The sequence below is a fragment of the Ixodes scapularis genome, unplaced genomic scaffold (assembly GCF_016920785.2).
Source record: "Ixodes scapularis isolate PalLabHiFi unplaced genomic scaffold, ASM1692078v2 PGA_scaffold3__209_contigs__length_174095766, whole genome shotgun sequence".
Classification (NCBI taxonomy): Eukaryota; Metazoa; Arthropoda; class Arachnida; order Ixodida; family Ixodidae; genus Ixodes; species Ixodes scapularis.
In genome coordinates this window covers 166576792-166593548 of record NW_024609868.1, presented here as the reverse complement: position 1 = coordinate 166593548, position 16757 = coordinate 166576792, and the positions used below count along the sequence as shown (strand labels likewise).

Genomic DNA, 16757 nt, shown 5'->3' with positions numbered 1-16757 from the left:
TCCAGCCTATCCAGCCCATGCTTTAGTGGCGCCCTCTAGAGCCGTCGATACAGAGTGCGGCAGCCGTGAGCGTTCGCTGAGCTCAATAACCTTCCTAGTTCAGGGCCACCAAAGCCAGGACCAGAAACTTTATGAAGGAGGTTATTTGTTGCTTGTTTTTGTCATTTTAATTTGCCTGTAACTTCTAAAATAAAGCGAAATTCGAGAAAATAACAGTTTCACTAGGCTACTACGTTCAGTGAGCTCTGGTTCGGTGCAAATTAAAAACCAGTCAAAAAGTCGTTGCCGGGCACCTTAAGAAAGGCAGGGCGTGCAAATCCCGAGCTTCTTGCTATCGCCTCGAACACAATTATGTTTCTCTATTAGCTAATAAGAACGTCGAAGAACGAATGTCTGTGCAAGGCACGTAGTAAACGACGCCCTGTGCTTCTTAAGCTTTCATTGGCTACAGTTACTGACAGGTTCAGAACCGAACTTTGTGAACTCCCTGCACAAAAAGAGGCCCAAAAAAAATAAAAGTTTTTTTTTTTTTTTTTTTATAGAACTTTTGGTCAAATTTGACGCATTTCAATTTTAGTAAACTTCAAGGTACTCTCTGCCTGATTCAGTACACTTGTCGAGACGTTTATTCAGATAATCAAAACAACCTTTAATCTTGTCGATGCCGATGCCTTCCAGCGATCCTGCCATTGTTTGTTTCACCTCTTTTACGTCGGCAAACCGGTTCTCTTTAAACACTTCTTGCATCGGAGAAAACACAAAAGTCATACTGGGCGAGGTCGGGTAAATAGAGAGGATCGGACACGGGGATCGTCCCATTTTAAGACAAAAAACTGCGGAATACTCGCGTGGTGTGGAAAAGCGAGTTGCCATGATGGACTGAAAATCTAGTGAAGCGAAACACAAATTTCGCTGCAAAATATTTTTTGTGTACATTCTCCCATAAATCTGTTGACAAAAGCTCGACAACACTCCAGTCAACCTCAAGTTTATCAATCATTTGACGATATAGTTGTCTAAGATTTCTTGCCACACAATCTTCAATCCGTCTGATCGAAAGACTCTCGGAACGAGGTTCATTGTCAATCGACATTTTGCCTTATTTAAAACATGAAAACCATTCGTAAAATTCTGTTTTACTCTGAACAGCCTTTTGTTAGACGTTTGTAGCATAACAACCGTCCCCGCCGCAGTTTTCTTCAACAAAAAACAATATTTTTGCGGCGGGCGTTGTTTGTCAATTATCACGAAATAGTCAAACGCGTTGAAAGTGTCTCCAAAAGCAATCCACTGAAACCCAACAGAGTGTCTCAGAACGCCAACTCGTATACTGATGAAGACAGGTCACTGGAAAACGCATCTAGCGGTTGAAACTTTACTACAAGGTGTCCACCCTCCAGAAACTATTTCCGGTTATTTTTGGGTCCCCCTTCGTATTTGCAACTTTCACGACCTATAGGGGGCGTACTGGAGCCTATCAAAATGGCTTTTATCTGGATGATCGTCGTAGAACAGCAGTACGAGGCTGGGCTTGCGACGCGTGAGAAATTCCAGTTTTGCTGTAAATGAGCTGTGTTATAGCCTAAGTTCATTTTTTGCACGTCAGGAAGGTATTTGCAAGCACCTTTTTTGTGAAGCCGGTGATCCAGGAGCTAGGGAGCGCGATTCTCACACCGCGGTACCACCATCGCTGAAAGTTGCGAATGCTTGTCCTCGTCTCGCAGCATCTACCTATTCACGGTAAGTTTCAGTTGATCGTCCCGGTGATTTCAATAACAACCCAATAGTCATCCGACGCCTTTGAGGGCGCCTCATATCGTTTTAGGTATCGTTATCGGTGGTACAAGAACGATCTGCTAAAACTTTCTAATAATGAGTTTTAGTAGATCATCAGATAACTCTGATAAGGATACCGAATAATACTCCATTGGTGCCTTCGCGCCTTGATTGTATCGTTATCGTGTATTTTCATCGGAGTCATATCGGATCGTTCAACTAATTCCTATTTCGGGTGGCCATTTCCCGGCAGAATATTTTACCACATTTTCGGTAAAGGCGTTCGCGTGATTAAAGGCTGGCGGGTGCTCGTTGTTCAGGTGACGCTTTTCAGGCCTGTGCCGGCGGTTCGCCGGCATAATTTTTACCCTAGCTACAAAAGATCGCGCCGCTTGCCTGCCCGACTGCATTTGGTATCGTCCTACCCAAATTAGGAAAGGAAACCAAACGAAACAATGCTCGCAGATATCGGGTTTTGATCACAAACAAATCTGTCGAAACAGACACAAATTTGTGCTCCGAGAAAAATAACGAAAAGAACGAATTTGAAGATAACTGATGATTTAAAGGGAGCCACGTGTTTTGGAAGAAGCTTGCGCAAGGTCAGTTCCCTCTTTGACATGGCGCGTTGTTACACTGCTGTGAAAAAAATAAATATATGAATGAATGGCGGCGCAGCTCGATTCCAAAGAAAATAATCACAAGAAAATAGAATGTGAAAACCGCCACTGGTAAGCCCTCTTTGGAGTCTCGTTAAATGGCGATAGTTCTTCAAAAATACATCAAAATATATTGAAATTTGACGCGTTCGCGGGCAGTGCAACATAGGTTCATTCATCTAATCTCTCAATATTTTTTTTATTTAAAAATTTGTAAGTTGGGCCAATAAATGCCACTATTTAAAAGAACTATCGATGAGCTACTTACGCTAACGCCCATACTAGAAAATCTGAAGTTTGGTCGTTGACGCATAAAACGTGCCCATTGTACCATATAATAATCGAGGGAAGAGATAGTAATAGTTTACGCGGCACTCACGCAAACAAAAATGCATGACCGGCGCTTTGTGTTCGAGTGGAGAGCGTCACGTAGTGCGCCGCTAGAGCGTTTTTGGGTGCAGTGCCGGCGGCAGGGGATCGCCGGTGATTGACCACCTGAATTCGCCATAAAACTCTGCTGACGACAGTGGGGGATACAAAAACTGGCAGGAAATACTTTACTGGGGAATACGTCTTACTCCGTGAAAACCCGATGGCATTAGCTCCGACAGCTTTTGCATAGTTCAAACGGCTGGACGCGCGCATCCCCTGGGTCTTCTTCTTTGAACTGTAAGGGGTTGTTAGCTGGCGCCATCTGTCGCAGTGGGCACTTTTGGAGACAGAGGAGGCAGCCGTCTGTCTTGGCGGTATCTCCGCGCGACCGTCCCTCTTCCTCGCTTCGTTCATCCGCCTTCTTATCGGCTTTAATACGTTCTGAACCCACCACTTCCTGCGTTTCAACTCTCAGGGACCATAGTAAAGTATCTGTCGCAGTTCCACGCCTGTCCTTGCCTGGTCGCTAGCGTTGCCTCCGTCGCCTCCAAAGTAGTGTCCGTCGCCCGCTACAGCCGGTTCTCTACAGCCAGTTCCCAGGATTTCGGGAACCCGCCGCATAGTCCGCTTTGCAACAGATCTACTCTAGATGCTGGAGTTTTCCGCGCTATTTATTTGACAAATAATTCTAGTTTGCGAGCCAAAGTCACCAGTTCTGCGTGTCCGAAGGTCGTGGTTCTGGGAACACCTGCCGAAGAAGCCGGACACGGGAAGGCGTACCTCATCGACGGGGGCGCCTTCGAGGGTGCCGACGTGGCCATGATGATTCATCCGGCTCCCGTGAACATCGCTGTCTTCCCAAGCCTCGCTCTCGCCACGGTAACTGCTCACTTTTTTGCTACGATTGCGACTACGCGCAAACAGGACGCACTAAGGTTCAGTACGGAAAATCAGGAGCGTGTGACGTTTCTAAGAAATCATAAGATCCGTTCTGTTTTATTGACAAATTTGTCATCCTACCAGTGTGCACGTGCCGTGTTTGTTTGTTTTTTCACCTCGGCGGATAAACTTTATTGTTTCGGTGGCCGCTTGTTTTAGGTTTTTCTTAATTACCTGGTGAAACGAATAAAACAGCTTTTTTTTTTTACTGGTATTTTTCAAATTGTAAAAAACAACTTTAGATTTTGCACTTGTTTCATCCAGAGTATTTATTACGTTAATAAAAAAATGATCGGTACGTTACGGACGAGCGTTAAAAAAACATAAACAAATTAATTAGGATGACAGGTACGACACCTCGTTTATTACGTCGAAGTTGTATGAGGTGTAAATTAGAGTGGTCCAAGAGACGGTGCACCGCCAGCTCACACGCAAAAAATGGCATGAGTTGCTCTAGAAATCAACAAGTGCCAGAGTTCCCTTACGCTCCTATGGGCGTACTAACTTCCACGCCAATGAAACATTATATAGATGCGCTTCATGTAACTGCACGTTTAGCCTTCGTAAAATCTGCATAGCGGGACAATATTAGCGCGTACGAATGATCACCAGTTTTTTACGTGAAACGTTCTTTGGCTAGTTGCACCGGCTTTCGCGAAGCCGGATTAAGTGAGGCGGGATTTCGTGAAGGGGGCCGTGGCCAGTGACGTCATGATTTCAGTTTCCCCGCTAGATTCAGCTTCAAATTGACGTCACGTGACCTATACACTAATATAGATTCTCCGCTAAATTTGGCGAGAAAAGTGACGTCACAAGACTTCGTGTCACGTGACCTACACACTTAGATAGTAAAAAGCTAGTAACTGCAGCCGTTACTATCTTTTCTGACTGTTACTACCTTTTTATTAGCCATTTACTACCCCAAAGGTGCATACAATATAGCGGCGTCTGCTGCATCGCCGATGGCCATGCGTTAGCGACGCACTTACTGTTCGGAAATCAGGAGGAGTTATCCGCACACAATCGCGGCATCAAGTATTGTAGGAGGGGACATGTTTAACGGTTGAGGGGCTGACTTTACAACGATCGCAGCCTCCGTTTCAGCACGTTGTGGAAGCCAGCGCTGCCGCGAGCGCAACCAGGCCGCAGCTATTGTTGATGCAATGGCCACGCGGCTTCTGACTTTCCTTCACGTTTGCATTCTTTTGGAAACGTTTATATTTTCATTTTGGCTTTAACTGGGATAAAAATTGTCGCGTAGCACGTGCTAAAACGTTTCCCCAAGAGAAGAAAAGTCCAGGTTGAGCGGCGTCGGCGTCGCCGTCACCGGTTGCACTATGGAAACGTCCCATAATGCAACCGCGCGCGTTGCATTAAGGGTCGTTTGCCCGCTAAAGTTAGCGGGAAAATTTCCACGCTAACTTTAGCAGGAAAATTTCCTTGCGAAATTTGGTGGGGAAATAGATGTCACGTGACCTCAACACCAATTACGTTTCCCCGCTAAATTTAGTGGGGAAAAAGACATCACGACTTCGAGTTTCATCACCCATGAACAAATTCAGCGGCAGGAGGAGAGGAGGATGAAAGGAGGAGGAGGAGGAAGTGAGGAGGAAGAGGGCCATACCCTCCCCTCCGCACCACCCCCTCCTCCTGCTCAAAAGCTGCGCTCTAATTTCGCGTTACAAAGATTTGTAAACGTCTTTCTTTTTTTCTTTTTTTTTTTATTCTTGCATTCAATAAAATATATGGTTTTTTTTTCGCGAGAGACGCTTGGCAACATTGTACGACAAGTAGCTCGGAACCAGTCGGAGTTTTCCAGACGCACATTTCTGCAATCCGAACCTGCCGTTTTTGCTGTGTGTCGTGTGCTGTCCAAGGATGCGTCCATCTGCTGCTCGTTAATTTTCAGTTGAGAGTGGAATACAGAGGCAAAGAATCTCACTCCGGTGCAACTCCCTGGGAAGGAATCAACGCCCTGGACGCCGCCGTTGGAGCCTACGTTAATCTCTCGATGCTCAGACAGCAAATGAAGCCTTCTTGGAAACTCGGAGGTAAGAGTGACGCAAGATGGCCCGGGATTTTTTAAGCCAAAGTTTGTTGCAGCAGGATGGGTTTATTAGTAAAACACCCGGCAGATTTTTTTTTAATAAGTGGGAGAAAAATATCACTCATAAGAGACAGCGACGATATGCAAAAAGGTTAAGTAGGAAATCAAAAGATATCTAAATAAATATAAGAAGTCGGCTTTCTCGAGGAATACGAAATACAATTAAAAATTTTTTATCCCGATACAGAAACATATATACATATGTATATTTAAAATACTGTACCACGATAAAATAAATTTGTGATACAAATATAAAATGCATTTGTATCACGATAGAGCCGACCTTGCTAACGCGCATCATGCAGTAGTGATACACGACTGTACGCCGGTACGATGCTCATCCAGATCGAAACGTGAAGGGGTGGGGATTGAATCCAGGATTCCTGGGTTCTGCAGCGGGAGCTTTCGCTTCACGTGCTCCGAGCTGCGTTGCGCTAACACACGCGGCTAACACACATGGCCTGTACCGACCGTAAGCAGACCGTACACAGGCATACAGAACCTCGGAAGTGAAATCCAAAACAATTGAAAGAAAACTACTCTTCAGAATGAAAAGCAAAATACTTGTGATCCTGACAATACGCTGGCAGTCTATCGAGTGTTTCGCGGTTGTTTTTTTGTCGGCCCATTCTTCATAAGCTTTTTGTCGGTATTTGCTCCGACTGCTGATGTGCATGATGGCTGATTTAACTAACATCATATTATATCGAAGGAGAATAAGGATGGTGGCAAAACCGCACTTGAGTATTTTCGTTTTGTTTTCTTTTGATTCAAAATAACCCTTCCATAAAGCAAATGATTTCCATCTAGACATTGTACAAAATTTTTAAAGGGCAGTGTAAGACCAATTTAAAGTCATTAAGATAACATTCAATTATTAGACTTCCTCAACAGGTTGCAAAAAAGAAAAAACCGCTCAATTTGCATCGAATATCCTACAGGTACTCGGTATAAATTATTTAGGACTATCTAAGACATCGGTCGAGAAATCGAACAATATATTGGCACAGCATAACAACTACCAGTCGTTGCTAAAATGCTACAGCTCGCCTGATGCGATGCTGGCATCAGCATGGGATGCCGAAGTGCATGAAGTTAGCGTTTTTGTATTCCATTGAAAAATCTGCTTTTCTCACAACAGTCTCAATTTGCTTTCGTGTATTCGTGAGTTCCACTGGACCATTTTTTTCTCATTGCAAGTTTCGAAACTTAGTTTCAAAATGTTTAATAGCATAACGCTAAGCATTCAAAATGACATTTATCCCAAACACTGCGGCATGTCGTCAAATTATAGGGTACCGGCAATCCGCTTTTTTTTTTGTATGTATGTGTGAATTCAAAACGGCGGTTTCTTTTTTCTGGTGAATTCCCCGTTGTGTTATACTTTCACTGCAAACTTAATCTATACTTACGGGATTGAGCATACGACTGCATTAAACTAAACCTGCATCTCGTCTTTTCTCACTCTGCAGTAAATACCATCTCGCTGGTACCCTAAATCGAGGCTGAGTTCTTGTGCAGAAACATTACTTCGAACAAGCCTACATGATTGAGAAACATATCTATAAACACATAGTTCTACTTAAGTCGTTTGAGAGTGTGATATTAATAGCGTCACATTGATTGAAGCCCAGTTTCCTTTCAGCTACTATCAGCGACAAGGACTCGAGGGCCAACGTGACGCCGTCAGTGTACTCTATGGAGGTAACCATAAGAGCACCGAAATCTCACGAACTGGCTGAACTTAAAAGTAAAGTGGAGGCGTGTCTGAACAGCGCGGCTACAGCAACGGGTTGTGGAGTGGATGTCACATTGAAAGACCCAATCGCACAAGATGTCGTCACAAACACTGCTCTGGTTAAAGTATACCAAAAAAACGCAGAAAAGCTTGGTGAGCACGAATCTTCATTATTTTCGTGGGTTCTGATAATAATTCAATTTTTTATCATACTTTTGGCCATTAGGCCAGAGCAGGTGGTACGTTGAAAGTAAGGGTAATCTCAAATTTTGAAAATATTATTTAAAAAAGTAAACAGATTTCTACTATTTACAGCGGCTGTGTTCCAAATCTTACTAAATGAATCCGAGTTACTCCGGCGGGTAGTGTCACGTGAGAACACAGATAGAAAAACGCTGGTCGAGGGTAGGTTTTGGAACGCCAAGGTACAAAACCCTTACCCTGGAGTAAGTTCGAGTAAATTTTGGAACACGGCCAGCATTAGTCAATGGACACGCACTGTTCCATTTTTGGATGCACTTAACACATATAAGAGTTAAAACAGTCCGTGTTAAAACGATGAGACTATCTGTCATGTTTTGTTCTAGTGGCGTTATCACAGTCTTCGTACGTAATATAGTTGAGTATATCAGTAAAGTAATCACCCTGTAGCAAGTAAGACATTATTTCTTCCTAGCCAATATCTCTCTGGTGCATATAGACCTTTTCCTTCTCCGTCGCATGGCCACTTCCATCATGGAATCACGTGACACGGCCGCCATAAGGTGACTTCCAACTCGTCGCTCCTCTCTTTCTTAAGCACCTTGGTGGACACATTCTATTCGTGCCTTTCATCTCGTTTCACAGCGTTTTTTCCTTACTCTGTAAAGTGTTGTACGATGACTTAAAGAGTTGTTACCTTTAAGGGGTAGGCCAAGTCGGCCAAGCCTCCATCTTAAGATATTGTGCGGTGCTCATATTTACTCTCCAATTTCACGCCATGATAGTGTTCCCAACTTCTGCATTTTACTCTGCAACGCGATTTCACTATTTTTATCCTTGACCTAACACATACGCGTGAGAAAGCTAGAAGAGACACAAAAATCAGCGTTATCGTGACGCACATTATTTATGCTGGCGTTGAGGGGCCGATTGCGTACGACAGCTCAGGTATTCTTCGCAATAGTAGCGAGATATTTTAAACAATTCGCGCAAGACATATTTATGTTCGCGCATCTAGGATCTAAGAAAGGTGAAAAATAGTTAACTTAACGAGGCACCATGTGTGTTTCCTCAAGGCATCGTGCTCCGCCTTTGTAAGAAATACAAAATAGTTTCTCTTAATTAGGGGTTACTCGTGCAGATGGGTAACGAACGCTGAGTTTGTATTTTATATAATCCTAAGAATGATGGTATTGAGAACACCAAGCAATTTGTTTGTTATTTGTTTGTTCGTGATGCACCTAAATGTGTCAGGCATCTTTATTCATATCTGCGATTAAAACATTCGCTTGCTCGATTTATTTATAAATTTAAAGACTTTACACCGTGCTCGGTCCCATGTCTGGAGCCATTCAAGTGATTTAAAGATCTTCAGATATAAAATTCAATGAATGTATCTTAGTTGTTCAACTACAAAGGGTTTGACTCCCCGGATAAAAAAAAATAATGTATCCCAGTGAGCTTGAGAGTGCCTGAGGCCCGCAATATGTGAAGCCCAAAGGCAGCCGTCTGCATAAAATTTCCCCGAGTGCAGCGTTGTCAATGCTGGGTAAATAATTTACTTTAAGTGGCTTGCTATGACAAAATATAGACAGCGAATTTGTTCCGTCGAATAAAGGCCTTTCTACACAGGTTCATGAGGCGGTGCTTTCCATTCGATTTTAATCGAACGTTTTCTGGCGCCTCATGATTTAATTCATGTCAAACTTTACAGAACACGAATGCCAGATTTCAATTGGCCGACCTGTCACTTATCTTATGTTCTTTATGCGTCGGACTCAAAAGTCTTTATAACAAGTAGTATTTTCGTAAGGCAAGCATTGTGAAATCCTCTTAATGAGAACTTTAACACGACTGATAGTTAAGTAAGTTTTTTACCTGGCATAAGATGTACTGTCAAATTATTTCTCCAATACTCAATTTCATTAAATAAAACAGCCCGAAATTAAATTACTTTTTTTTATTTTTTGCATTTTAATACAAGACCTCTCCAGTTTCTGAAGTCCACAAAAAGTTCATGTCCGCGAAAACCAAACGTCGAGCAGTAAATGTGAGAGTTCATCTATTCTTCGCGGTTCAACACATTGTTAACTATGTTATCGGCCTGATTTCACTGTCCATTTCCGCATTATTCCCCTGATTTGTTTATATATTGAAATCCAGGGACAATGGGTAAGGCCGTAGACGATGGTAATCCTCTCTGTCCATCTGTTTAGTCATTTCGCCGTCGAACCTGGTCGAAGTTAACGACAAAACTTACCAGAGGAATTATAGGGTGTTTGTAAAAAGCTTCAAAATTTATACTCGGAACTACTTTGTGGCCTTGACAGCGGCTCAATACCACTCATTATTTGCTTGTGTGCTACTGCGGACACATTTGTACCGCAAAAGTAAGCAAAATCCACATGAAACAACAGCACATCCGGGAGCACGCTGAAACATAAATCAACCAACTTGAAGCCACCTAATGGCGGTGAAGGCTTCAGTTCCCTCTATCCGCTGGTCAGACAACTACTGAGAGGAAAATATCTAAGTGCAAGCACCCCTACACACAAGCACCCATGCTGGCTGCTTATTGGAGTGGCATTTTTTATCTGATCCCTCCCCCCCCCCCCCCCTTCCAAGAGCTTCACAGTTTTGCAAGAAGATACCGCGAATGTTAATCTAAATCACGCACATCTAGCTGTACATTGCTTCAGCTTTTTGTGACATGTAACACAACTATGGCAACAGTATTTGATAGTTGGAGCTGTGAATGTAGTTGATGCTGTGAATGTAGTTGATGCTGTTGAATCGCTATCCTATAAACTCTTTACGGCACCACTCTGTTCAAGGAATCAGCCCTTGTAAAGAGAGCGGCGAAAGGTTTCGCTGGAGTTGTCGTTAAAACATATTGCAAGTAATTTATTACTTTCAACACTAAAATACTTTTTCCATGCCCGATGTAATTTTCTGGTCTGGAGCCCTCTCTTTCTTGATGCCTTGAAGGCATCGACAGCAGTAGTTGCAATACACAATCTACCAAAAACATATCACAGAGGTTCTTTCACCGCCAAACTAAAGTACACATGCCGAACACTCATTCTATGCCCAGATCTAGCGCTAGCCGTCTGAACCAGATGCCAAAGTTTCAGAAGTAACCGTTATCTTATGCAAACGTTTTAAGCGATTCTCTGAAAGTAGCATTAAGAAGACGGCGGACGACAAAGCTCTTGACATGGAGCTGAATGGCGTCAGCTGCCGAAAACGAGCCCCATTTCGACAAAAACCCCGAGACTGGGACAAAAAGGGACGGACAAACACAAAGTCTCAAACACAGCTGAATTTTATTTGACAAGGAAGGGTGCTTATATAGGCGTCAAATCCTACACAAATCAAGAGACGAAGGAAAGAGAGGGAGAAACCTTCACAAACAAAAGAGACGAAAAAAAGAAGAAAAAAGAAAAAAGAAAACCCGTGCCACAAGCAGTACAACAAAAAACAAGCATTACAATAGAACTGAAAAGTTTATACAAAAACAAAAGCTAAGTAGAAGGACTAAAGTGCATTAGTCCCCAAGAGACCCCAACACTACAACAGGTCGTAGTGTTGGGGTCTCTTGGGGACTAATGCACTTTAGTCCTTCTACTTAGCTTTTGTTTTTGTATAAACTTTTCAGTTCTATTGTAATGCTTGTTTTTTGTTGTACTGCTTGTGGCACGGGTTTTCTTTTTTCTTTTTTCTTCTTTTTTTCGTCTCTTTTGTTTGTGAAGGTTTCTCCCTCTCTTTCCTTCGTCTCTTGATTTGTGTAGGATTTGACGCCTATATAAGCACCCTTCCTTGTCAAATAAAATTCAGCTGTGTTTGAGACTTTGTGTTTGTCCGTCCCTTTTTGTCCCAGTCTCGGGGTTTTTGTCGAAATGTTTAACCACCACCAGCTCGTTTGCGCCCTTACCTTTTGTTCACGAGCCCCATTTTCTCATTTCTATTTTCAGAAAGTCGTATAACTTTTGATTAAGATAAGGGTTAGTTCTGAAACATTGGCATCTGGCTCGGACCACTAGCCCTACATTTCGGCAAGGAATGAGCATTCCGCGATAAGTATAGCTTATTTTTTTAGTAAAAATATTGTTGAAAAATATGTTTTTTTGTGGTTACCAACGGGGCGGGGCGGGGGAGGGGGGGGGGGGGGAGGGGAGGGGGGCCACGTTGCCCTTCGCATGTTTGCATGTCTCGCATTCATTCGTGCCTGATAAATTAAACATCAATGCGCACAGGCAGCGGCGTTTAACTGGGGTATACCGAATTTCAGCCGAGATGCGACTGTGAGTTCCTGTAGCAGCCAAGCATAGCATTGCTTGGTTCCTTTAGCACCATCGTTTCAAGAAGTAACTCTTTGAAACAATGAAAAATATCATGTGATACTCAGTAAAACAGTCTTTAGACCCAAACGTCCCGGCAGGTAATATGCAGGCGCTACAAGCATTATATATATATACACTCTCAGAAAAAAAGGTGTACTACTACACCCCTTGTCCCATATAATACACCCCAAAACTTCAATTCGGCGTACAGCGCCCCATAATCGAACAGACGGCCCCAAAGTTGACGAGGGGCTTGATAGCCGTGTGGTACAACTTATTAAGATAGCTGATGTACGCATTATTGACTACAAAAAAGATTATCGGAGTTTTCTTGGCCGTACTGCAAAAGCTCCGTGTTTTCTTTCTTTGGTGTTTGATACGCACTTTAGTAATTTAATAAGTTATATCGCACCGTTATCAAGCCCCTCGTAAAATTTTGTGCCGTCTGTTCGACTATAGGGCGCTGTACGTCGAAATGAAGTTTTGGGGTGTATTATATGGGACAAAAGGGTGTAAGGTGATACCCTTTTTTTTTAGAGTGTATATATATATATATATATATGTGTGTGTGTGTGTGTATAAAACTGAGAAGAAAAAAAACCTTAGTGAAAACAGTAACAACGGACGATTTAATCTTCGACGTTTCGGCCGGACTCCGGCCGAAACGTCGAAGATTAAATCGTCCGTTGTTGCTGTTTTCACTAAGGGTTTTTTGTCTTCTCAGTTTTATACCCCCGCCTTTTCGGCCTCCCGTCACCATGCCCATTATATATATATATATATCAGTTGTTTCGGCTCCACTGCAATAAAGCCAATTGAAGAAAAAAAACTTTGCATGCTGACTGTTCATTAGACTGTAGTTTCACTATTGCCTTTATTATGAAAGATAACAAAGAATCCGTTATACAATGCCTAAAAGTTGTCTTGCCTCTAGCCATCTGTCCCATCTTTAGCATGTTCTCTTTCCAAATCATCCTCTTTGTCTCTTTCTCTTTTTTATGTTCTTCTCTGTAACGCAAAACGATAAAATGAGCAAAGGGGATGATTGAGTAATGGAGCACAACTAGAATGAATATCGCATCTCATTCTGCGTTCGTGTCGAGCCGCGAGGAATGTGCCTGATGCATAACTTGTTTGAAAATGAGGAGTACTTATATCTCCAAATAAAATCGGTACAGACTCAATTAGATTTTTGAAGTCTCTCATTAGTTTCGTTTCTTCGGAATTTCAGAATGATTCGCAGAATCAAGGGCATTGGTTAGGCAAGATGGCCCTCAGCTACCCTTAAATCACACTCAGCTCTTTTTTTTTTTATTGTTGTTCCTCTTCTTGGGTAATTTCGGTCGGATTTCCTGTCCTTTAGTGTTGGTTGTTTGCATGAATTTGTTATTTCCTGCTTCGTTCTGTATACTGTCTTTCATAAGACTTACCCACCTATATCAGCACCACATTCACAATCTCCAACTTTTTACCCCCTCTTCAGCATTATTTACACTTGTTTTGATAGAAACAAGTGACAGGCTGTCTCTGGGATGTTCATTCGAAACAATACAAACATTTCTGTTCCACTTCGGAGAACAACAATTTCTCCACGCTATGTCTTACATGCTCCACTTTCTCGCACTGCCAACACCCACTACTTACTGATCTCAGCAGACACTGACTTTCTCTGCATAACTTGGTGAGAAACAAGAACCTTGACTCGGATATGTCTAAATACATTGTGTTAAAATAACGCTCTCCAGACCAGCACCTGTCGGCAGGTTGTACGTCTCTTTCATCCTGAAAATGCGGTGCGTAGTTTTCACAACGAATGTTGTCCTGGGCTCCGTGAAACACTTTCTAGGTATACCTACTCCGCGCCTTTTGGTACGTTTTTCGTTTATTGCACCTGAAATTAATATTAATTAAAATACTTTAAACAATAAAAAAAACTTAACTTTCTTTTTGTTTTGTTTTTTACGTAGAAATGTTTAAAATTTTCAGCGAGTTCTGGCTTTTAGAAAAAATTAGAAAAAATAACCTCACTGGTTAATGACACGAAATTACGGAAAAAGTATTTCGCCACAGCCATGACCATAGTGACTCAATGAAACAAAGCGTTTCCATTATTCCAAATGTCTTACAAAAAATGTCCAACTGTTTAGGAGTGCTGGACAACGAATGACACTCTAAGAAATGTCCATGCCAGGTTCCGCAGAGGCCCTGAAATGTCAGTTCCTGCAATGACGAAATGCGCAAAAACATTATAAGACGAACAAAAATCATTCGAAAAAAAAATGTACTGGCGACAGGACACTGAGTTGATGTTCGAAAACGGATAATATTTTCAGTTTCAGGATGGAGAGCTTTTCGTTTATTTTTTAGCAGAAACGTTTTTGTATTCGTAATTTGCAAAGTTATCTTCAAATATTGCAGTCCTCGGTCTAACGAAGGTCCAGTGGGAAACTTGTCGCGCGGGCCTTTTTTCTTCTTTATTAAGACGACGAGTTGTGCCTCTCATTTTTATTTATAATGGGAATATACGGCAAAAAAACGAGGGCAAGAAAATGACTGGCAGACAAGTAGGCCACCACATTGTTGACCTCATTTCTTTTGCGTATTTTTTATTGTATTTTTTCTGCTTTAAAAACCTTGTAATTCTGTGCTTCTCACACCCTTGCAACTTACAACTTACACCTTCCCGCCCCCCGCCCCACGGCCTTTCGCTATGCCACAGATATTTTTGTTTTGGTTATTTGTGTGCCTGAACTGTAATGCAAAGATTGACGCTCAAAGCTATTTCTCATTAATGTAGTAACTTTGACTTAGCCGGAAAATAAACAAGAGCATATAAAGAAGCAAGCGGACGAAATCCAATGACTGCATCTAATAACTAAATCGAGCTCCTTTGCTAGAGTGATTTCTCAAGAAAAGGGCAGATATTGAGCTCCACAACTCTCAGTTCCAGCTAGATGTCGAGCTGCGACCTGTACTTCATTTTCATCGACGTTACCCTAGAGAATTCAAATCCGTTTTGTTTGCTGCTTCATTTTAAGTTTCCAAGCCGCTTCGCGATACCCCGCCGGGTGAAAACACAGGGTTCGGAAAACACTGCCCTAACCTTTCTCCTTTGGGCTTACAATATAGACGCTTTACGCGCGCGGCAGATGACAGCCGCCATTGCTGACCTTCTCTCTTCTTAGCGAGATATCGCCCCACTGGAACGGGCGTTGAAGACCATCCACGAAGATCAGTGCTGGGGAGGACACAATACAATCTAATATGGCAATAACCTGAACTGCTATGGTAGTGATGAAATGATGTAAACAAAATAATAGAAAACAAAAACATCTGAAGGTCTGCTATTGCGGCGCCCATGCACAGCTACTGCAAAGCGTCTATGAAGCCCTGAAGGAGTCATAGTGCCGTCTCTTCCGTCTCAAATGAAATTGACTTAACAAAACTGATAGACCGCGAGTTCTCACGATAGATTAGACTATACGTATGTTACGAGATAGAGAAACATTATTTAAGTGAAGTAAGTGTTATTAATATGTATGATGTTGCACGCGAAACTTTCAAATTATAAGATTAATTAATGAAACAATCCACCGCAAATACGAATGGCGTTATTGGCAATTTTATTTCAGGCATGCGGTTTCCCGACACAAGCAGGTTTCCGGCAATGATAGGAGCCTCTACGGACGCTGGAAACGTGTCACACATCCTTCCCTTGATTCATCCTACCTTCAGATTGAACACGAAAGCAATCAATCACACGGCTGAATTCGCAGACGCTGCCAGAGTTCAAACCTCGTACGAACTGACACTGACGGCGGCCCAAGCGCTCTCGCTGACAGCTTTGGAAGTAATCAGAGACCCCAAACTTTTGAAAAAGGTGAAAGACGAATTTCAGGAAAATCAAACTCAGAAATGAAGGCGGCAAGATGCACTGCTACTTTCGTGAGCAATAATTTTCGAAAAAACCCCACCTGTCAGGACTTCCTAATAATCCATAGTGAGCGAGAACTATCATGATAACCTAACTGCACATTTTTAACTATTTGCTGGAAGAATCATAATGTATTCATGAGCTCAATTCGCTTGTGAATGCAGCTGCACGATAAATAAAATATTTTCGCACCACATATGTAAAACGTTCAGCTTCTCTTTTTCAAGAACTTTGGAATGCAGGCACTGCTCAAAAACCTGAAACTGGGGTGTCTGAATTCGAAGAGTGAAAGCGCGAACAAAAGGAGGACAATGAAGACAAATAAACTACAGGAGAGACTCTCAACTTATTTTATTAGAAACCATCACCACTTATATACCCACACTTATTTGCCCGACTTGCATCATAACCAATCACCACAATTACAAGCAGCTATCCATTTTGTTCGCGCTTTTAGCCTTTTAGTCCACTATGAACCAACTCGCCCAAAAACAAGTTCTTATGATGTTGCTGACATGTTCTTTGCTGTCCCGCCGAGTAAACACTCAACATAATTTTTTCTGCGTTTCATATTTTGCGGTCTGTTGCCTTCGCATTGAAAGTTACAGAAACTTTGAAATAATAAATAAAAAAGCGTTTCCAGCACTGTTCTATAGTCTCTGCCCTCAGCAAATCTTGTAAACACCAA

At 42.3% G+C, this 16757-nt stretch overlaps 1 protein-coding gene across 1 annotated transcript in view; it reads left to right on the top strand.

The window, feature by feature from the left end:
* LOC8037449 (peptidase M20 domain-containing protein 2-like) overlaps positions 1 to 16054 on the top strand; it is a 43734-nt gene extending 27680 nt beyond the window's left edge. Inside the window, exons 4-7 of the mRNA XM_042292960.1 lie at positions 3537 to 3686; positions 5656 to 5797; positions 7499 to 7744; positions 15912 to 16054. Coding sequence (XP_042148894.1) covers positions 3537 to 3686; positions 5656 to 5797; positions 7499 to 7744; positions 15912 to 16054 — 681 coding nt within the window. The remainder of the gene's footprint in view (positions 1 to 3536; positions 3687 to 5655; positions 5798 to 7498; positions 7745 to 15911) is intronic.
* Positions 16055 to 16757: the final 703 nt, after the last annotated feature.